Source organism: Zalophus californianus, chromosome 14 (assembly GCF_009762305.2).
Source record: "Zalophus californianus isolate mZalCal1 chromosome 14, mZalCal1.pri.v2, whole genome shotgun sequence".
In the NCBI taxonomy this organism is placed as follows: domain Eukaryota; kingdom Metazoa; phylum Chordata; class Mammalia; order Carnivora; family Otariidae; genus Zalophus; species Zalophus californianus.
In genome coordinates, this window is record NC_045608.1 from 86,256,043 (window position 1) to 86,280,303 (window position 24,261).

General features: G+C 41.8%; 1 protein-coding gene across 2 annotated transcripts in view; it reads right to left on the minus strand.

The window, feature by feature from the left end:
• The window catches only part of CD226 (CD226 molecule), a 68,756-nt gene that overhangs the window by 16,250 nt on the left and 28,245 nt on the right, over positions 1-24,261 (minus strand). For both annotated transcript variants that reach the window (XM_027575183.2, XM_027575184.2), the window contains one exon: positions 11,118-11,474. In XM_027575183.2, coding sequence (XP_027430984.1) covers positions 11,118-11,474 — 357 coding nt within the window. The remainder of the gene's footprint in view (positions 1-11,117; positions 11,475-24,261) is intronic.

The following is a 24,261-nucleotide window of genomic DNA, read 5'->3' on the forward strand; positions in this document are numbered from 1 at the left end:
CTGCTTTGTACTCCTTTCCCTGCCCCACGGCTGTGTTCACATGACCAATCCGTACCTGGAGCCAGGCTGGTGTAGCCACACAACTCGCTGGGCCCTGCGTGACTAAAAACGAAAAGGAAAAGCAAAGGGTGTGCATGATTCAGGGAGTCAATCAATAGTTCCTAACACTCACTTTTGCCTAAATTCTGCTAATAGATCTTAGGTTGAGTAATGTCAGCCCTCAAGCCCCTCTCTTAAAGAAAGAATTATTGTGTATTCTCAGCAGCCACTTTTTTGCTGATTTTTTTTCATCCCAATGCTGTCTTGATTCATAGGAGGACAAAAGTGTCGTGAACCATAAAGCCATTATTTTCCCTCCCATCAAAAAAGATAAATACAGTTAAAACAATTTAAAGCATGTCAGTGAGATATATAAATGAATAATTTACTCCAGGACTGCAACCCTCCAGGCTACGTTCCTGCCAATGACAAGTATTTATGGCTGAGTTATAAACCTTTAGAAAGGCTCGTGATAGAAATGATGCCAGGTCCTTCCCCAGAACCAGGCTAGCAAGAGCAGACACTAACGTCTGTTGTTTATCCTTTATTACAGTTTGAGGTGGGTTAGGGAGTGAGGAAGCAAAGTGACTCAGAACCTAAATATCTGGACCAAATGACATGCTAGGGAAACCTCAAAGATCCTGAGCCTCTAGCCAGCCCCGGATAGGTCAGGGTAGATGCCAGTTACAAATTATTCTTGTTTTCTTACTTCATTAAAAAGAAAAGCAGAAATATCAGATTTCATTCTATGTAGACAGAATATACACAGTGTGTGAGTTCTCACAGGGTAGATACATGTGCGCTGACACACTATTACCAGGTTGATCCTAATTTGTGATCACTATATAATGTAAATATCCAGTTAGACGTGGATTTGCTGGAAAAAATGGAGATTGAGGAGGGAAACCTTGGGGCCTAGTCCTACCTTCTAATTCTTTTCCCTGGAAGACCTCATGTGAGACACTTCATCTTGCAGACACATTTTTGGCAACTGCAAAATGATGACAAAATCAGCCCCAAGGGTGGCTACGGGGCTTAGATAAAACATACAGAGGTGCCTTATATTTCAAGCACCATGTAACCTGTAAATTATTAATAGTATACTTATCTTTTGTATACATGCATTCAAATTGGGTTAAAAAATAACTCATTTGTATTCTTTTCATATTGAACTAGTCACGTGTAGTAGGACACTTGCTCATGCAGCTAGATACAGCCTCCTGGGGAAAGGCAGAGGTAGCACTGATAAACACAAATAAGATAATTGTAGCTTTGTAGGACCGTTGGATATAATGGTGGCCCAAAGTCTGTTGAACTTTCCTGTATGTCTGAAATATACATCAAGTGGATACTGATACGGTAATATTATTCCAAGTTTTCAAAGGTCAACTTGCTTTGTGCAAATCAATTTTATACTCTGTATTTCAGAAACCTTCCCATGTTTTATAGCAAGAAGATCCTAGGGAATAAATTATTTTCAGAGAATTAAAGAACAATGACATCAGCCTCTAATCTTTCTTCTGAGTGAGAAATAACTACTCTTCTTCAAAATGAAAGTATTATCCGATTTTAACAGAAACCTACAGCACATAAGAAAATCTAAACCGTAAACATGAGAAACAGAAGCATAAGAGGACATAAACAGAAATGTAAGAGAATCTACATCATTGTCCTGGAGCAAACCAATGAGAGAAGCAAGTTTCCAACCCATGTACAATTTTTGCTATACTGATTTTGCCTCTATTGATGGAAAATATTTCCCAAAGGACTTAAACACTTAAAAATGTTACAGCAGTTGAGATACACATAGTCTAAGATAGACCATAAAGCTTACCTACTACCTACTTGGTATAGGATGGCTGCATTAGCTCCATTTTCTGGTGTCTCTATGGGCCATGCTGCTCTACAGTGATTGGTGTATGGCCAGGGCATCTAAGTCAGAATAGGAGGCATAAGGATGGTGAATATCTTTGGTTTGGTCCACTTGTTGAGAAAACTTTCACGGCTGACTCTGTCATATTAGATGTCTCATCTTTTCACCCAAGTATTTATTTTGGTCTTATGCTATATTTCTTGTATTTTCATGAACCTCAACTTTCATGAACATGTATTATTTAAAGGAGACTGTGTTTTATGCATCATAAGTCAGAATGTCAAGAACTGCACAAATCTTGCTCACTTTTTTAGTGAATTAAGTGTGCCAAAAAGTTAATGGAACGGGCCAGAGACTGCTATCCTTAGAAAGGCCTGCATGCAAGGTTGGCCATCGGCTAGTGTGTGGAACCTGGATTTTTGGAGCGTTTCCACCATTCCCTAACTGTTAGGGTGGTTTAATGTGTCCAAATTGTTGATACAAACTGTGTGGCTTATGCTGAACATCTGCTTTCTTTCTGGGAAATCTGTCAGTCCTTCTGACTTTGCCCCATGTGCCTTTTACCTTTGCTGATCTGCTTTGCATTCTTCTGCTGTAATAAATCAAAGCCATCCCTTGGGAATGCAATCATCAAGAAAGAGACCTCCTGATTCTGTGGGAGGGTAGGAGCTTCAGCTCTAAGGTACAAAAGTACCTCCTGGCTTAATGGTGTAAGAAGCTCATTTTTCCTTTAGAGAGAGCCAACTAGCTAACACAGATGGTCATCCCAATTACCAGGTGAATTTAGGTTCAATTCTGTGTGACAAATGGTGCTGTCAAGTCCTCTTACCTGAGGACTAATTACTGTTTACCTTGAGAACATGTTTGTAATGGGTCCTATCTGCTGGGCCCCATAAAAGGTGAGATTTCTGTCTTTGCACTCTCTTGGCAGATTGCCTGCAATACATATCAGAATTCTGGTTTAATGCTTATTTAATAATAAAATTATTTTCTTTCTCTTTTGTAGAGCAGTTTTCTGGGGAAGGAGGAGATTTTGCTTCTAATTATAATTCCCCAACACACTGTTGTTATTACTGTTGTTTAACCAAGTGTAACTCTACACACTAGGGTGTCACTACTATGTGTATCCACGAGGAGAGAACGGGAAATTTTTCAAATGCTCTACTGAAATCAAGATAAACATTTCTGCCATGCAATAAAGCACAGTAGGCATACCATACTATTTAAATAGTTTATGTATTTGGCTGTTCAATATCAAGGTCCATAAATATGAGAGAATATAACTATTCAAGTATTTTAATATTGAAAATAAACCTTCCATTTTTTTTAGGAGGTTTTGGAGGTTAAACCCTCTCTGTCCTTGAGGGTGAGGCACTAGAATTCTGCTGGCTTATAACTCCAGTTCTGGGTTCATTGGTCTTTACAAGAACAAGAGGAAAGGCAGTTATATCTACAAGAACTAGAGTGAGAGCAGGATTTGAGAGGAAGGAGAAGGAAGGAGGAACATAAGCTGGAAGAAGGTTGTCCTTGAAAACTTAGAGCAGATTCCCAGTTAGTTGCTCATGGGAGTAGGCTTCCCCACAAGGGGAGAGTCTAGTGGGCAGATCTGGCACAGACCTTTGCAAAGCCAAGAAGCCATGGGAGAGCTGAGTGATCACCAGTTATCTCCAGCAAGAGCCTGGACTCTCCTTTGTCCAGAGGTTACTCCTAAAGTTCCCCTCATCTGTTCCTCGTGTGGACTTGACTTCATCAGCCACCAGTACTTCCCTCCAGACCCAAATACCTGTTATCTAACTTTGCTTGTCCCTTATATGGCTGTAAAGAAACCCTCTCTGACACAATTTCATAATACCCACAAGCCCCAGAAAAGGGGACAAGTCAGGGGAGAACCCCATACAGCACCTGTGATGACCTGAGGAAGGCTCACCAAGCATGCAGAGCTGGACGAAAATTGTGGGAGATCAAACCCCCATTACTTTGCCTACACTCGCTCTATATGTTGGGTCAGTTTGAAGTCTAGGGTACCTAAAGGGGGGTGGAAGGGGGGACAAGTCTATGAAATTCTCCATAGCCAGCTTTTACTGCGATGCATCTGTTGACAATAGTACTAACTTTTTTCTTTTACTTCGAGCAATATCCTGCCACAGTTAAGAACAAGAACTTTGAAGCCTTCCTGCCCTGCTATGGATCCCAGCCCCTCTCCTTCCTAGCCATGAAGCTTTGAAAAAGATTGCTCATTGCTCCTCCTACCAAATGTTCACAGGTACCTTCATTTATAAATGTACACACACACACAAATTAAAAAGTGTAGAATTTATCCAGTGCTCCGTATAAGGCATGGAAAACTAAAAGCACATTCACATCATCATTATTATTGATAACAATCAATAATTCTACTTTGCAAGCCTATATTTTTCTGTATTTGTGAATTTGTCTCCTATGTGGTCCCCATTTGGGGTCTTCTGCACATATACTGTGTCCTTGAGCTTCTGCAGTAGGAAGCCACAGAAAACATCCCACCTTTTGTTAATATGGTCTCCTCATCTGTATTTGCCATGTCCATCATAGTGATAATAAGGATTTTTCAGTTCACTCCCTATTCACCTCAGCTAAAGCTATTTCTCAGTCCCCATCAATCCAATGGAGAGTATTAACATTTCCACCTTATATCTGTGGAAGAAAGAATCTCTTCTTGTGGGTTAATCAAATAAAATGTTACTCTTACATTTAAAAAATTATGAATATCACAGTTACTTGTGGGTTCTACTGAAAGTGAATTAATTCCAGAAATAAATTTTAGAGTGGTCAACGAGTATTGGAATATATTTATTTTTAGAAAGATATCCAAAAATATCTCTGTTGAATACATGCCTTTTGAAAATCCCTGAATTGGAAAAAGATAAATACCATATGATTTCACTTATACGTGGAATCTAAAAAACAGAACAAACAACCAACAGAAACAGACTCCTAAATTCAAAGAACAAACTGGTGGTTGCCGGAGGGGAAGGTGGGGGTGGGGTGGATGGTGGGGGGGGTGGGATGAGTGAAATAGGTGAAGGGGATTAAGAGGTACAAACTTCCAATTATAAAATCAGTTAGTCATGCAAGAAAAAGTACAGCATAGGGCATAGGGATGATAGTCAATAATATTATAATAACTTTGTGTGTTACAAAGTTATTGTGGGTATGTGGGTACCGTGACTGACGGTACCCACATTTACTGTGGTAAGCATTTCATAATGTATATAATTGTTGGATCTCTATGTTGCACACCTGAAACTAATATAATATTGTACATCAACCATACTTCAGTTAAAAAAAAATCTCTGAATCATTTCAATGTAAAGAACATTAAGTTTCTTTGAGGTTCAAAGATGTGTCTCTACAATGACAGATCTATGTTTATTCTTCATTCGCTGTCCTTTTAAATCACATAGTCCTCCACAAACCTACTCGGTCACCTAGTATTTGTCAATATTTGTCAGAGAGTTAGGTCAGTGCATGTTTGAAATATTTCAGCTGAAGTCAGTAGTAGCTGTCTGACTAATTGAATCATAATAATTAAAACTAGAATTGCTATTAAGAATGAAAGGCCATTAATCTTATATGAAGAACTATTTCTTTTTAATTTTAAGTAACTTTCTACTTGCCTTTGGGGAAAACTTCACACAATCATCTATGTTCAGTCCCTAATAAGCCTCTCTAATAAGGAAGAAGACAACCAAAAGGTGTTCACAATTCCCAGATGCTTTAAATTAAAAAAATCCCGTGCATGACAAAGAGTATAAAAGGCTGTTTTGCAGTTGGAATCATTAGGCAGGTCTCTCAACATGGATTTTAGGGGGAAGAAAATCAGTACATTTGAACTCGAATTCCTAGCTGTCCTCTTAGGTTTCTAGGGTGAGGAAAAATTCATGAAAATAGTTGGAAATTCAGGTGAGGATAAAGATTCTCTTAAAGAAAAGCAGTCCCTAGGATTCAGTGCTTTCTAATTTACATTGTTTATAGTGGTGTAAAGCAAGGATAATTTGTGCTCCCTTTACATGCATGAGTTAGGAATACACACCCAACAATGTTCCTCGGTAACAGAGTCATCGAAGCAACTTAACGTGAGGTCTTGAGGAATTTCCTTCCCTCTGATGTTAACATGTCATTATTATATTATCCCATTCCCTACCTTGTTTATCTACACAAATATGGTATGTATACAAAAAGGACTGCAGGCAAACATTCTAGGATTTTGTGCATTAGGAAAGATGAATAAATCAATACGTGGGGCTTACAAAACAAACTAACTAGTTAGCTGCCTTTTTTTTTTTTTTTAACACAATGTCTCCTACAAGTACTGATTTGGGCAGAGGCAACTATAAAGACACAGAGACATAATAGGCCATGATTGAGTAATCAACTTACTTGTGATGTTGGAAACAGTATGTTTCATTTGGATATCCAGTTATCACCCAGAATTTTAAAAACAACTAAACTGAGCTGAAAATTGCAGTTGATCCATTTTGGTAGAGACTATTTTATCTTGTGAGCAGTGACACTAGTGCTTTTGGATTCTGGTGCTGTGGTTCTAATTATATAAAGAGCTGTCAGGAACATTATTTTCTATGTAGGTGAAGATATTAAAAAGCTGAAGTTCATCACACTATGTCATGGAAATAAATGTATCTGACATTCCGGTGCATACCAGCTAGGACAACGCCCATGCCTACAATATTCAGACCTATCATAAATTCATAAGGATGGGACAGAAGGTTCTGGATGAGTAGATCCTTAAAAAAAAAAATTCTCTTGTCTACATCTGACACTGTTCAGGAACCCAAATCATCTGGGAGCAAACTGGATGCATTTTAGTGGAAACTAAAGGCCAAAGAAACAAATGAAGCTCATTTCTCTTCCTCCATGTTCTTCTAGTCCAACTCAGGAGCATTGAGTCCCAAAGTCAATCTCCATCAAGCCATGTATAGGCAAGCACCCTATTCCTCTACGCTCCTACCTGTTTGTCAACCCTATACCTCACAGAAGAAACATACGGGAAGATTCCCTTGGCTGTGGCCCCATGATTTTCTAGTGAATACTTCTGTAATTTTCATTTATAAACCCCATCCACCAGATCCAGTGACTTGCAATTATCCACCATTTATATAAAACATGCAAAACAAAATAAAGTTAAGAAAGGAAATAGGCTTTTTTGAAAGATATAAATGTAAACAACATTCATGAAAGTTTTCTCCCCAAACATTGCAACTGATCTCCTCAGAGTTTAGGTTTCTTTGATCAGCTATCACTAAACCTCAAATGTTAAATGTTGATGAAGGAAACCTAGAAATAATCAAGCTAGAAAACTTGAAAATAAAATGGACATATTTTAGAATATAAGTAAAATATGTAGAAATATACTAGGATAGATAAAATATTAACATACAAAGAATCAGTTGAGAACACTTAATGAGAATATTCTGGAAAGATATTTTGACACCTCTAAGCAGAGATGCCATAATCCCTAATCTCAAGTAATTTCTAAAATAAATCTCTGGACCACTGCAAACAAATGCAATTATTAAGTGACTCAATGGTATACATTTCCAAGTTACAAAAGTTTGAGAAATTCAAAATGTTCAATAGTTCAATGGCAGGGAAGTAGTTTGGGCTAATGTGGAAAAATCACGAAGATGGAGGAGATCTGACTGAAACTCTAAAGGAAAGGAGGTAAATGTGATGAAAACTAGTAGGTTGGTTGGGAAAAAGAGAAAGTAGGAAAGTGTGAGTGACTAGCAAGGCCTTGGCAAGCGCAAGCTGACATTCTAATCAGACTAACCTCTCTCTGCCCTCATCCAGACCACGTTTCTGCCAGACTAGGTGGGTAAGGAGCCTGTGCCCCCCGCCCCCCCTCCCCGCCACCAAGCCTGCACACCAGCTTTGCGGTCTGCAGCAACCTGGAGGAAGGGGCACCTTTTTTCTAATTTGCCGGCCCGGGGGAGGCACCATTAAATTTGTCTGTCTGGAGTGGGCTCCGTTTTGTGCCCAAAGATCTAGTATGTGAGTTCGAGCATTCATGCACTGACTGTTACAACTGACTCACAATTAGATTCCTCTGTCTCAATTTTCTCTTTGATTCTGCACTCAATGATTCCACTTACATGTCCTTGAATACCATTTTGCCATTTTGGTGGCTTTCATTGATCTTATATGAGATCCAGAACTGCACCAAGTCATCACCCTAATTAAACCTCCCTCCTTTTACATTAACCCAGAATTCAAAATCTCTGTACCAACCTAGTCATTTGCTTGCAGTCATCCACACACAAGTTCCTCATCCCTCCTCCACCCTCCCCATGCATGTTTTGTGTTACTTCTCGTACTTTGTCTCTTTTCTATGCTCTGATCATCAATTGGAACTGGGTGGTTCAGCTGAGTGGCCTCATCGGTGGCAGAAGATCGGACAAGGACATGAGTAACAATACTGCTTGGCAGCAGCAAACAGAGGTTTGCTCAAAACTAGTCTTCTCCAGAAACTTTCTGAGAGAGCTGATTTCATTTCTTTGATCCACATTCTTTTTATAATCAGTAAGCTCAGTTGAACCAATAGTAGTCTCAACATCATTTAGTTCATATTAAAAAGCTTCCCAAATTCTTTTGGTGGAAACAAAGATGCTTTTCTCGTGACTAAGGCCAATCTAGATGACATGTAGGGCCCCAAATAATCTTGGTCACTGTCAGTATATTCACATTTCCCCCTGTTCCTTGCCCCTGTGATCTAGGCAAGTTTCAAATTCAAAAAAGTCAATCTGGAGCTATTTCAAACTACTTCCCAGGTTCTGAGTGCAAAGGACAGGAGACAGACATTTTTCACTCAGCAAAGATAGTCAATAGGAAATTCGGGTTCAAACCACACTTCTGCTACTCTCTCCCTCTGTTCAAAATATGCAAGAACTGGATAGAGGGGACATGGTTGACATTGTGTTATCTTCTGGGTGACCTCTGAGTACCTAGTACTTGTCTGACAATGAACACAACCACAGGAAAGAGCCCTGTGTGTGTGTAGAATATGACAGTCGTGAAAATCTCTCCTTTGGATCCTAAAAAAGAAGTTGATGGGAGGGAACAAAAGGATGCATAGCAGTTTATAAAATTTGTGTCACAATCATCTCTCTCTCGACAGTTGAAATAAATTAAATCTGCTCCACATCTTGTACGTGTCTCTCTGCTTTAATCCCTACATTGATTTTTCACCAAACAGCCTCAAGACTTGAAATAATCAAATTACAACAGAGCAAATGCAAGTGATCTATTTCTGCTTTTCCATCTGACTTTTTTATTTTCAATCTTTACTTACATTTATTTTAAAAAGGAATTAAACCAAAACATACAGTCAAAAGCTGGGCATTTTCCATCAGTTATAACTTTTTACTAATAAGCCCTGTTGATATTCTTTTAACTTGCCAATTGAATATCAAAAAGCCATTTTGCAAGTGTTTAAAACACATGGACACTAACAATACTGACCATTACATTCAGTCACCTTCATATCGTTTACAGCTTATATTATAGTTTTGTGCAAGAAATTTAGTCATGTCTGGACAAATGCATTTTTATTAATTAGTAAAAGTTAAATAACTATACCTCCTAAAAATTTGTTACATCTATTTTTTTCTATAATTTAACATGTTTATAATTATTTTTTCAACATATAATGTAAAAGATTTTATTTTCTATTTGTTTGAAAAAGTTTCTTTATGCTATTTTTCTGAATAGAAATTTTCCTTGCCTTGGTGTCTGAGAGAAAACTAATGATTTTTTTTTCCCCTGGCCAGGTTTAAAAAATATTTCTCTAATGCAAGGCTTTTGTTTTTGTTTTTAAGGTACAAAATATTTTGTATATACGTCTGAAGGAATGGAGTCAACACCTAAAATGAAGAAACTCTGTTAATTTTTCTCCCCCACATATTCCATTACCCCTCTCTTTTATGTCAAGTTCTCAGAATGATTTAGGTCTCGCCCACAACCCACGCTGCCCTAAGAGCAGCATAGAAGGCTCAATGGGGTCCGAGGTGATTATGTATGAGAAAGCGCTGTCCTCTGCCAATGTCCTCCTTAGCACACACAGCTGCTGCAGGTATGAACCCTGTTGTTCTTCCTTTCCAATGCAGGAATAGACATCGGTCTGCAGTATAATCAGAGTCTGTAAAGGGACAGCCAAATCCTGAGAAACCTTGGCTCTAGCAGTCTACACACAGGCCAAGGCCCATTGCTGGCTGGAAGCACATGAAAGAATGAGGGAAAGAGAGAGAGAGAGAGAGAGAGAGCGAATGGTGAAAGGAAAGAAGGAAGGGAGTAAGGAAGGAAGGATGGAAGGAAAAAGTTAATACAATTTCTGTCACCAGCAAAAATGGCTTCTTCTGACATGTTCGTCTGCTGTGAGAAAATGTGCCAGAGGCCGAGCCGGGAGAGCCTGAGACCACCTCCCTCTCACTCCGACCCCGCCACACACTTCTCTCGAGGCCTCTCTGCACTTGCACTTCGGGAAGTGAAAAGTTACTTTTTCTTACTCTCACGCGGGTTCTGTGGGGCCTGCAGCTTACAAGATTAGGGCTTCCTTATGACACAGGAAACAAATTACTAATACAAAATTAGTGCTGAGCCTTGTGGGAAGCCTGCTAAGATTGAAAGGCCCAGAAGGCTAGTCTGTTTCTGCCCCAAGGGCCGAAAACAATGGAAGGAATCAAAGCCCTGAGCTCGCAAAGGAGTAACGTTATCAAACATTTATTAAATTCCATTCAACTCAACACTGACACAGCAAATACCAATCCAGCACCATTTTGTTATTGCTGAGGATACACGAGGATTATAAAACTTAGTCACCACCATCAAGACGCTGCACCGTAGTTGGAAACAAATAGAAGTTACCCGGCTGAAACTCGCAGGCTGTTAATACCATGTATTTTTTTAGACTTACCAATTGTCTTTTTAATTTCAGGAATGTGGCAGATCAAGAAACTGGAAAGATTTGTAATTGTTAAATCTGTGATTGATGGATTAGCAAGATAAAGAAAAACCAAATCCTAGCATTCTTACCTAAGCTCCAACATTAAAAAATATTTTGAACAATAGAGTCATGAAAAAGACAACAGAAACCAATCCACAGTGGTTGGCCTTTTCCATTTTTAACCCTGGAAGACATCCATGACGTACTCACCGTCAGTTACAGTCAACCTCATCGCGAACGTTTCAGAGGTTTCATTGTCCCCTGCACTGGCCTTGAAACAACAGCGGTAAAGTCCTGAGTCAGAGGCCGTGACATGGGGCATGATGATGAAGGTGCTTCTCATGCCCTGACTACAGTCACTGAGTATCTGTCTTTGGTACTTTGAAGGATAACTTTTCCCTTGGGACAAGTTGCAGCTAGTCAGGAGGTCGATCTGATGGGGCTGGATCTTTTCCCACGAAACCTTGTGTATTGGCCACTTCTGTGGTAGCTGACAGGTGAGCGTGACATTTTTCCCAGGTTCTGAGACAATGTGGCTATTTGATGGCACAGCGATCTCAAAACTATCTGAAAACAAGAAGCAAACGATTACACATAAGTCCTCAAATTTTGGGGTGCAAAGGTGGGAGATACCCAGAAAGTTCTATCAAAAGTTGTGGTGATGTTATTTAACACAATTTCATCAACTGTAATTGATATCTTCATGACACATTTTTGTAAGAAAAGACCTTTGAAAGAGGCAAGTAAATAAATAGAAGAGAGGATATACTTGTTCGCACATATTCTCTCAAGTTTTACATGGTTAACCATATAACAAGAAGCGTAATCAAAACCCCTGGTACTTTTCTTGGTAATGATCTTATCAAGAGGCTGAATTTCACAAGATTATTCTGTGGTAATGCTGGGCTGGTGACTCAAAGATTGTATCCAGATAGTAATGACTGATTTTAATGGTCATTGAAGAGATAACAGATCATTTTCATTTGAATAAATACCTATATAAACTTATCTTTCAGATATACAGGTTGTTTTAGGCTACATAGAGTAGAGGTCCACATGTGATTTAAATCCCCGTGTACCAAGAAAGTCCTTCAATATTTTCCCACTTTCCTACCACCATAGCTGAGATACTCAGAACAGAGCACTCAGTAAACAAGCACCAGATAGTTCTGGGCCCCTTTCTTGACTTCCAATTGAAAAAGAAAAGAAAAGAAAAGAAGAGTTGAGGGGACAGGGAGAGGAGAGTAGACACCACACTTGAGAGAAGAAGAAATTGAGTCTAAAACACAGTAAGAGATTTGCTGTCTATATTAAACTAGAGTACTGTGTCTATAATAGTTTCATCTCCACCAAAAACTAGCTTCTTTTATTCAACAAGTGGTTCCATTGGTCAAAATGTTGTTGAAAAGAGAAAACCACAGCACTCCAGTTTTTCAATTTGTAATCGTACAACTATTTATCAAATTAACACTTAACCCACATAACAAGCACACAGGAAGCATTTTATTTCTAAATAAAAAGACAACGGAAGAACAGGGGAATAAAAAAGAAGGAAAGGGAGAAAATTCATAAGACATGGAAAAAATAAGAAAATAAAAGTCTAAAGAAAACAAAGGAGAAACTAAAATAAAATTAAGACAGTGAAAAGAAGATATGAGAAAAGAGAAAAAAAATGAGAGACAATATAAATAAAAGACTAAATCAGATACACATACACTGTACTGGGAAAATATAAGGAAATAAAAGAAAGGAAAAAAAAGACAAAGAAACAAGTGTTTGTGTAAGCAGAGCTTGACCCGCAGAAGTTGGCGGCAGGCTAGCCCTGTCCGTCCTGAAGTTTGTCTTCAGTGCTGCACACCTGCTGTTTTGTTGTCTTCCTCTGTGGGGCCACCCTCCACCCATCTCAGGAGCTTGATGTGCCCATGTAACGAAAACCTGCTCTCAGGAAGCAGTGCCATGTGATGTTGGCTCAGGTATAAAGGGGGATCTTCTCTTAGGAGTGTCTGCATTGGTTCCAAGGACAAATGCACAAAGCAGTGAAGGCAATCGCCCATGCTGAACAGCTAGGCATCACGGTCTCGGGTGGAGCTGTCCTCCAGGGAGCGGGGAAGGTTCCCCAGCCCAGGCTTTACGTAAGGACCCAGAATCACCTGTCAGTAGACACAGACGGGACTGAAAGAAGCAGACCCCCACTCAGAGGCAGGTGGTTCAGAGGCACAGAGCAGCCCCCATTTAACCTTCCCAGATGAACAGAATAGCTGGTTGGTGTCAGATAAAAACCGAGACCCAGAGGAGGTCTGCAGAGCCTGCCTGGCCTCTTGTGTTGCTTGCTGTCTGCTCATGTCACCTGATCCTCCTGCACGGCACATGTAAGGTGACAGGAAATATGTCTGAAAAAACCCCCACACAAGAGACCCTGGCATCCTGACGTGCTTGGAATTGGAAAGTGCATCTATTTAAAATAGGGACCAAAATGTTGTAGTTGATAGGGAAGAAAAAGTTTGATTAGAACCTTAAATATAGAAACAAAAATAATAAACACCAGTTAATTTTATATATCTATTTAGTGATGTATTAATTCTCAGCATAAACATAGAATAGAATGCATTTTGTTTTGTTTCGTTTAAAAGACTTTTTTAAAGCAGTCTTATGTTTACAACAAAATTGAGAGGGAGGTACAGAGATTTCCCCACATACTTCCTCCCTCCTGTGACACACAGCCTCCCCATTATGGACATCCCCCATCAGGATGACACATTTTATACCAAGTAGGAACCTATATTGTCACATTATAATCACCCAAAATCCAGAGTTTATATTAGAGTTCACTTCTGGTGTTGTACATTCTATGAGTTTGGACAAATATATAAGGACACATATCCACCATGATGTCATACGGAGTATGTTTGCTGCTCTAAAACTCCTCTGTGCTCTGCCTACTCTTCCCGCCGCCCCGCCCCAAGCCCTGGCACCCACTGATACTCTTACTCCTCCATACTTCTGCCTTTCCCAGAACGTCAGATAGCTGGAATCATATGGCAAATAGCCTTTCAGATTGGCTTCTTGCACTTGGCAAGGAGCATGTAAGGTTCCTCTATGTACTTTCATGCTTTGATAGCTCATTTCTTTTTAGTGTTGAATAATACTCCATTGTCTGGATGGACCGCAGTTTATTTATCCATTCACCTACTGAAGGATATCTTAGGTGCTCCCAAAACAATTTTGCAATTATGAGGAAAGCTTCTGCATACAACCACGTGCAGGACTTCGCGTGGACACGAATTTTTAATTCCTTTGGGCATAGATCAAGAAGCATGATTGTATGGTAAGAGTATATTTAATTCTGCAAGAAACTGACAAACTGCCTTCCATAGTGGCTACCCCGTTTTCCATGCCCACAAGCAATGAATGAGGCTTCATGTTACTTCCGTCCTCATCAGCACTGGGTGTTCTCAATGCGCAGGATTTTGTCTGTTCTAAGAAATTGGTCTGTGTGTTGTTTTTACACGATATTATTACAGAATAATATGATGAAATTCTCTGTACTTTGTATATGATTTTTCCGACATGGTAACGGATCGTTTTAAAAAATTATCTCAGTGCTTCATCAGCTTTGCCAAGCACCACTCAATCCCTGGGGGCCCCCAAACATTCCTGGGTACACCTGTGCATCATGCCACTGCCCCGGGCCGCCACCAAGTCCCCAGCTGTGAAGCTGTCCTCCTTCACCCTTCTCACCAGCACTGGCTTTACGTGCAGCGTGAGCAGCCCTGTGTTATCACTCATCAACTTCGCAAAACCCTGAGTCCACTTATTAGAAGCTTCATAGGCCCAGGCCTCTGTACAGACCTTTACATACCACTCTATACTTAGGACCTAGAGCAGTGTTTGGCATAGAGCAGAGAAGTCAAGAGATCATTTTTGAATAAAAAATGTACTTGTATTTTCACTTTGCAGTCACTGTGTGCACCCACTGATCTGGAGCAGGGGGATATTTACATCCACAAAACCTCTCATACTGAGAAATGTGTTTGAAATCCCATGTGTAATGCCTAAAGGAATTAACTGTTCCAGGCAATGATCATCAATGTCTGCAAATTCACAAAAAAGCCCATTCATGTCTCCACGATGCCACCCTGAGAATAGTAGCCTTGCCGAAATACTCCAGTCTGACCCGGTTCAAGCCTCTAAATCTAACCTACCAATTTACAGAACTCCAAAGAGCAGAGAAACATGTCCAGTGACACCCAGGCAAACAATCCCTGGGAATACGAAAACACAGAACTCCTCAGCTACAGACAGGATGTCTCCCATCCCTGAAAACCAATTTTGGACCCTGTGGTGCTTGCTGACTAATCCCCCTTTCTTCTTCTCTATTCACTCAAAATTCTGGAAGGAATCCACTGCTCCTGACTCTGCCTCATTTCTCATGTGTGCTTCAAGGCACCGAGGAACCACTCCTACCATTCTCCAACACGGCAAGTCATGCATGTTCTTGACCTTGAGTACCGGATGCTACTCCCTCCTGGAAACCGCTCGCCCTCTCTGACCCTGCGTGTCCCTGCCTGTCGTCTTTCCTTTCTAACCTTCCTCCACATTCTTACTCAGGGGCCCTTCCGCCTCTGCTGGTCTTTTAAAATGTTGTCCCTCCCCACTCCTCCCCCGGGGTTCCAATGCCCATCCCCCTTTGCTCACCATCCCTGGGTAACCCCCCCCCACCTGCAATTTCCAAACATCTCTTACGTGCAGATGTCCAAATCCACTGCCCCTGCTCAGTCAGACCTCTCCCCAGGGTTTCCAAAACACAAGACAATAACTTGCTCTTATGATGTTTAAAATAGGCTAAAAATTAAACAGCCAGAATTGCCCTGAACTATCTGCAGGAGCACTATTACTCCAGCTGATTAGAAGTGATAATAGTAGCAGCTTCGCGTATTCCCACTGTGCCTAGACTATGTATGTGCTCAAGAGAGAACTTTCCTAAAAGCTCTTAAAGTGCCCCATTTAAATGCAAAATAAAATGTCCACTGCATTATGACTAAGGAAGTATTCAAAATGACCTGAGATAAAGATCTCAAAAATAAGCAAGCACTTGCTAAGAGATTACATCCTCAGAGTTCTCATTAAAGAAAAAATAAAATTTCGTAACCATGTACGGGTGACGGTTGTTAACTAGATTTGAGGTCAACACTTCTCAATATACGTATCAAGTCATTATGTTGTACCCCTGAAACTAATATCATGTTATATTTTACCCCAATAATAAATACTTTAAAAAATTTTAAATAAAGAAAAATTGGGGGGGGGGGAAGCAAGCAAAAGAAATAAACACACAAACTCCCAATCACAAGCAGGCAACAAGGTCCAGGGAGTGGAGAAATGGCAGTTTTGAAGCTCACAGGCAGGGGCTGCAGTGCAGGCGATGCATGGAAGACGGAAGAAGGAGCACAGACTCGAGAGGCTAAAGTTCCCAAGGGTGACTCTGCTTCCCCCACAGCTCAGCAGGTGACAGACAAAAAGCAGAAAAGGCAGTCCTGGTGGGCCCCGAACTATGGTGCTGGGCAGCTTCAAGCAGACCAGAAACAGGGGCAAACAGTAGCCATTAGCTGAGACCAGGGCAGTGCACCCCATAAGCTGAGTCCAACACACTCCTGACCACCCTGTAAACACCCGGTGCTGCGATCATTCCAAAGGCAGAAGGCAATCAAAGTAGTGGGCATGGTACTTCTCTAAAAAGTTGGAATGTTCCCAGAGGATGCTTAGAGGGGGGGTTATGGGTTGAACTGTGTCCCCCCAAAATTCACAAATTGCAGTCCTAACCCCTAGCACCTCAGCATGTGACCTTATCTGGAAGGAGGGTCATTTCAGAGGTCATCAGTTAAGATGAGGTCACACCAGAGTGGGACAGCCCCCAATCCAACCTGACCATGCCTGGGGACACAGACATGCATCCAGGGAGAACTTCACGTGAAGGGGAAGGCAGAGGTCACGGGAAAGTGTGCACAAACCAGGGAATGCCAAAGAGTGCCAGAAACCACCGTAAGTGAGGAGAGAGGCCTGGAGCAGACTCCCCCTAGCAGCCTCAGAAGGAGCCGACCACGTGGACACCATGGTCTGAGACTTCCAGCTCCAGAGCGGAGATGATAGCTCCCAGGCTGTGGAATCTTGCTAAGACGGCCCTAGCACACCACCATGGGGGTGGGAGGAGGTTGGGGAAAGACTTCGTCAGGCTGGCATTTCTCATACAGTCTGGATCTTACGAGAACCTACCAGAGGCAGCAAGGCCACCCAGTTAGGGAAATCGGAGGTCTTCACAAGCTCCCTCCCAACTACTGTCATTCCCTGTCCTTCACTTAGAGTGCAGATAACCGAACAAGAAAAAAAATAAGCTAAAAGATTGCTTGACTGAACAGCACAGATGAAGTGGGAAGAACTAGAGCTGCATTCAGAGATAAAAACACAGCCTGACAAAACTGTCAGGCCCAGCAAGGCCACTTGTTTCAACGAAAGAAGTAACTAGAAGCAGGCGAACAGGTCCTGGATGGCAGATCAGAGACTCAGCGCAGAAGATGCACATGAAGGGAAGGTTTGCAGCATGTCCAGACTGTGATGTCTGAGCACAGAAGAACACTGAGAACACGACTCGGGCCGGGCAGATTTGTGGTTCAGATCCCCTGGCTTGTGATTCAAAGCAACTGCTGTGGCCACAGCGCCCCCCACCCACAGACCCCAGGCTGCACCTGGCCCCCGTGGCTTCATGGAGCTCCCCAAAGCTTGAGAATGTCTGTCTGAAGGATCACCATGGATCTTCATATGTAAATTTTGCTCACAGGTTTTAATTGTTAAAATGTATATTTCAATCTCTCTGTCATGGTACAATGAGAACTATGTTTTGTTGTTTTTTTTTTTTTTTAAGTCTCTACCGTAGAGTTTGTTGAAGTACATGAAAAAGTCTTCCATTGGAGCATCTCTGCAGTTCCTCCCAACCAGAAAAATAAATGACTCATGGGATATAAGAATTTTAAATAGTATAGTTCTGAGGTCTTGTAAAACCAAAAGATGACAATACAGCCCGGGAGCATTGGCTTGTTTTCTACTAAAAGGTTAGCAAGTGGCCTCGCTGAGGCCAAATGCAGACTTTCTTTTTTTTTTTTTTTAAAGGTTTTATTTAAATGCAGACTTTCTGCATGACAGAGTTTTATAGAAACAGAACCAAAAGATTAGCATCAACCCTAATCATCTCCTGCTAGAGAATAGATTGTGTTAGTGAATTGTCACTGAAGACTACATTAAGCATTTTGTTTCAGTTACTTTAAACATTGTCAACATATTTTAAAGGCAAAATAATATACCTTGAATGAGACCTAATATGTGCCAGCATGAAAGGCATTACATGCGCTGTATCATTCAGTCCCCAACACCAATAATAACCCCAAGTGAAGTCACCCAGATGGCTGGAGGGTGGCAGAGAAGGGAGTCCCTCCTAGGGAGGAGGCTCAGGGAGCTGCCCCTAAGCCAAGGCTGCCATCCCATCCCCTATCTGTGAGGAACTACGCGCCATAGAATTTTCCTTCCTACCTGCAACTGGGCAGGATTTCACAGAGGCAAAATAGGTTCCAGGAAGCCCCTGTCCCTAAATATCTTATTTTATGATGTCTTAAATCCTATAATTAGAAATCACTTTCTTTACTTGTCCTTGTTAAAATGCACATAACAACCTCAGCTCCTGGCAGGCACCAACACATTAGTGTGAAATCATCCATTAGATTGCTTTCCAAGTGAAAGGAAAGGAAGCAGGTTCCCACAGGCGAGTGGCCAGGAATAGATGGGCTGTGGCGGAGGAGACTGAGAAGAGCCAGGAGCCAGCCATGTCCCAGGCCACCGTGCTCCCAGGGAACACAGGGGGCAGAAGCAGGGGGAGCGCCCGCAAGGGCCGGGCGGTTGGGAGACTTGAGCAGGAAGATAAATTACAAACAGGAGGCAACAAAATGCTACCTCTTTTGCTACTCATTCATTCATTTATTCGCTCACTCATTTATTCACTCCTTCAAGAAAAATTTATATGGATGTAAAGACAAATGAGGCACAGGTGTGAGTTGGTGGAGAGACACATAAGCAGGTCATTGCACAAACAGAGCCCCGTGTCCACAGAAACTCTGGGATGGAAACCAAGTGACCTTGGTTCCCAGCCAACTAAAAGCTATGCTGTTGGCTCACTCTGGGCTTGGCAAGGTCTGTCAAAGGGTCTCAACCGAACAAACACAGTTATTTGCCCAAAGAAAATCTGCTGAGGACACCAAACACAAGATACTCGATTAGCTAAGCTTTGTGCACTAAGCGCATCTACTCCATGTTCAATTTCCTTTCTTCTACATTTCCTGCCCATGTCCCTATTTTTTACAGTATCTCCCTCACTACCTTTCATGTATATTTCCAGTTGGTTTTGTGGAGAACAAGTAAGTAGAATTTCTGATGAATGACATATGAATAATGACTAAGAAGCGATAAGATACAATGTTAAAAATGGGGAAAATCCCCACCACACATCACGCGCACATTACAGAAACACATATATGAGGACATACCTACTTCAACCTCCATAGAATGAGAGTGTAATAAAATTAACTGAATTGCAAAATCAAGTCTTTAAACTCACTGCTCAGAAAATTGGGGTTCACCATATTTACCACTGTGATTCCTATCCAATTGAAATTACTCTGAAAAACTGGAAAGCAATTTCTGTCAATTCTGCAGACAGAGACGTGACCTCAGAAACAGAAGGCATTCATTCTATATAAGGAAAGGGGAACATATGTCTCAGTCATAGTGACAGCAATCAAAGAAAGCCAAACCAAATGCCCCTTTACATTTCTCTTTTGAAAATCTGAATATGAGCCCTATTTGACTTAATAAAATTTCTTACGCTGTACCGACCGTGATTAAGAAAGGCTAGGATTTCTTGGGAGCTGAGCCTTTCAGACAACATTTGTGTTCTCTGTAAGGGAGAGAGGCAAATGATGACTGGGGAGAATGGACAGATCAGATCCTCTGCTTGGGTCTCTCTGAGTCGGAAGCTCCAAACAGGGGCGCCTGGGTGGCTCAGTCGTTAAGCGTCTGCCTTTGGCTCAGGTCATGATCCCGGGGTCCTGGGATCGAGCCCCGTATTGGGCTCCCTGCTCCGCGGGAAGCCTGCTTCTCCCTCTCCCACTCGCCCTGCTCGTGTTCCCTCTCTCACTGTCTTTCTCTCTCTCTCTGTCAAATAAATAAATAAAATCTTAAAAAGAAAAACAGAAGAAGAAGAAGCTCCAAAGAGCCCTGTGATGCAGGGAACTCTGTGAAGTTGAAAGGAGTGGTACTTCACAAGGACACAGAGCGAATGCTTTCAGGTGCCATGGGCACCCCCTGGGAGATCCCTCTGCTTTTTGGGCACAGCAACTTGGTGCTTTCTCCTGAACAACCAGCACCTGCTGTTCTGCTCAGGGAGGATGCAGGCCGCTTTGCCTGGGGTCTACATACCCAGAGGGACCCTCGCCCAGTGACTGACAGGGGTCGGGGGTCCTCAGGTGCCTCTGCCAGATGAGCTCCGGTTAACCCCCCTGCACTTTGCCTGGCCTCCTTCCTGTTCAATCCAGGGAACACTTCCTAACACGTCCCTTTCACATTTCTCCTCCTCTCTGGACCCCTTGTGAAGAACGCCAACCCAGGGCAGGCACGGTTCTGGAACTTGGCCAATGTTACGTGGAACCTAGAATTTGAATTTACACAGAGCACCTGCCAGAGGCCTCCAGAAATTCTTCTTTGGTAACACGGCTCTGTTTTATTCGATCTTTCTTTCAAGGCCCAGCTGGCCTGCCTCGTCCCACAATATCGGCTCCCACTTGCCCACAGCAGCCCTAGGCCATGAAGTCCTACAGCTCTTACTCTTTTCATATGTCTAATTGTGCATAACAAATCGCTACGCTCACAAAATATGAACTGCTGTGTTTTCTACCTTGCTTTTCTCAATTATGCCGAGCTCCTTGGAGGCAGAAATAATTTTTAAAATATTCATTTGTTGCTTGTTACTCCACCATGTTCCAAAAGTTCTCAAGGTAATTGTACCATGTCGTGAATTGTATTTATTTTCATCTCTAGAAACACCTTATAGTATATCTTGCACATATTTGATAATCAATAAATACTTATTCATTTATTTCATCTGTAGGGGGTTAAGCACGGTAGCAGGGAAATCCACAGAGCAAAATGACTTTGAAACCAAATAGAATGAAAATACAAGACTTAGTTCCTATCTTTTTCCCTATGTTTCTTCAATGGGACCACTGAAATACCTGCCTCTAGGTATTCTCTAATTCTAGCCCTTTTTCCCTCCAGTTCATGCTGCGTCCAAAACTATGTAGCTACAGTTCAAATCTGATCCTCCCACATCTCTGCTTTAAAAGGTTCAGATGTCTCCCGTTGCAACTAGTGGACAAAGTGCACGTTCATTAGTAAAATCCTTTATGATTTTAGTCCTGCCTCCAGTCTCATCTCCTACTAGAAACTACCGTGTACTCTAGTGTCCCCAAGAACAGCATCCACACTTATGATCTTGCATCAGCCATCTCCTCTTCTGGAGGGCCTAATAATACTCCTTCCAACCCGGTCCAGGAAAATCACCTCTTATCCCATAAAATTCAAATGTGATACCCCCTCCTAGGAGGAAATATTTTCCTACTCATCCTTAGGCTAAACACTCCCTCTTCTGTTTTACTTCTATACCTTCTATTGTGTTGTCTTTTATTTGTTGTCAGTTCTCCCCGCCCTGGGAAACCCGAAATGCCTTGAAGATTGCAAGCCTTCAATAGGAGGTCTGATCTCAGCACAATGCCAGGTGCCTTAAGTTGCTCAATAAATATTGTGGAATATATGGATACCATCTCTGAAGATGACACCAAGTTATAAATTCAGTGGATGATCCCAACAGCCTAAAGTAATATTTTCCAGTCCAGGTTCCTACACGAGTTTGGGTCTTCATTCCCACGTTTGCCAAATACAAGCACGCACAGGATCTGTTCCTCCTGGCAGATCCCCTGAGCACCAGCCAGCACTGCAGTATTTATGGCTTTAATACCTTCTCTCCAAGGAGCTCCAGGTGTTTTTCAAACCACAGCAGGATCAACAATATTTCTCATAACCCTCTGAGGTAGGAGAGGCTGAAATTATTTAGTTCAAACTATAATGAAGGTAAAGTGAAAAACAGAACAGTATTGAAAACCCAGTGCACACGTGGCTGTTGACAGGCAGAGGGAGCGATCCAGAAAAGAGACACAAAGAACTGGTAGAATGAGGGAAACAAGTCATCCCCATTTCAATTCATCAGGATTTAAAAGGAAATTTGGGACATACCAATAAAAGAAATAGAGGTATGGCAGTAGAAGGAGGTAATAATGTATTTGTTCAGCATTCAATGTGTGCTGTTTCTAAGTCAGAGGAAATGTCTACAAATCAATCCTAGAAAACCATAATTTTTTTACAGTTAAATTCACTGGTTTCTTATATCTAGAATGAGCTATCCCAGATGTAAATGACATGCACCTCTGATGGGCCGAGACCCCGAGCACTAGCAACCAGGCGGCGGTGCGTGTTGCCACTGGAGATGTACCATCAAGGCTGGCCTGGCGCCCACCGGCAACATCTTCCCTGCCTCCACCCCATGACCTTTCCAGAAGCAACCTGTGTGTGTGTGTGTGTGTGTGTGTGTGTGTGTGTGTGTGTGTGTGTGTGTGTAGATGTGGAGTGTGGGGTTTCCCAGGAAAACAGCAGGGTGCACTGGGTGGCGCCCAGTGTGTGGGGAGTACAGGTGTGTCCTGATGGGGGGGCAGGGAGAGGATGAGCTGGGACTCGCTGACCTGACCACCTTAGGCTCAGCTCAGAGAACCAGAGACCATCCTGCCTGTTCCTGGAGCCTTTCCCTGGAGAACAGCCCCCAGGGCATCGTTCTCTCTTCCAGCCCCAGCCCAACTGCCAGCACCCTATGATGCGGGAGCTGGCCCCTCCACCCACGCCCCCTATGGGGGCGAAAAGGGAGATCTGGAGAATATCAAGGATATTGTAGAAAGAAAAAGGAAACTTGAATATGTTAGAGAATAGATTGACAGAGCTTTAAAAACAAAAAGGTCCCTGATTGAGGAGATAAACATGCTTAAAGGATTTATTATTGTCATAGGTCACAGATTGTTTTGCCACTTAAATTTCTCACTTCTTGAAACAGGAAAAGGACTAGCTTGGCCACAACTAGAAAAGAAAACAAACTTTTTATTTTCTTAAAAGGAAAACTGCCTGAAGCAATTAACGAAGAATTTCATTAATTTATGTTTATGCATTAAAGTGTAAACATTAAAAAAAAATATTTGAACACCTTAGAGCAAAACTGGTAAGCCAGTATCTAGCTCTTAGATTGGCAACCTCTGTCATTTACCATTAAATTCCAAGTGTGGGATAAGTGCCAACAGCAGCTGAGAAGGACACGGTCTGGTCCCTTTGCCAGCAAAGATCTCGTGGGCAGGAAGAGCTGCTGTGAACGGAGAATGCTTCTCCCACAGCTCAGGTGTCCTAGTCAAATTCTCAGCCTGCAAGCCATCAAACAAGGGACCGGTACAAGGGACAGAGGAGAAATCTCAGACAGGCTCAGAGAACTGATGGGTTCTACAGAGGAAGAGAAGGGGAAGAAGATGCCTCTTATCAAAGCGTGGGAAGAAGGAATTGCATCCCATACCTTCTCTATGAATTCCTATTGCTCTTAATGACATTTTTGGAAACAAAGTGAGTTGGGGGAAATACATCACTGCTATGAGAAACACTTCCAAAATTGGGAAAGCAGTCTCGTTGTGATTACATTTTCTTAGCATTATTTTAGAACAACGATCAAAAGCGTCCATTATTTATAATACTGTCCAAGAGTTTGGTTTGTAACTATCAAGTCAGGAGATGAAAGTCCTCTGGCTCTGAAATTCTACCTTTCTACGATATTCCACCCAACACATGCAAAACAGCTCTATGACTCTTAGTGTGCTAAGCGAAACCCGCTAATAAGCCTTGAGAGCAATTGCATTCCCTGGCCCACCTGAAGAGTGTGATGAGTGAGCTCTTCTTTGTTTCTACTCAACCACCTCATATTAGTGCCATTGGCAATGAAAGGAAGGACTGGAAGAGCTTAATTCAAGTTCATTATCACTATAAGAAATGAAACTCACAATACACACCCTATATCAATATATTTGTGTTCATGGACCCAGGGCAAAATATTTCTTTTCTAATTTTAATTAGAACCTGTGTTTGGCAATTCCTTGCAATGGCTCTTTCAGTCTCCAATTTT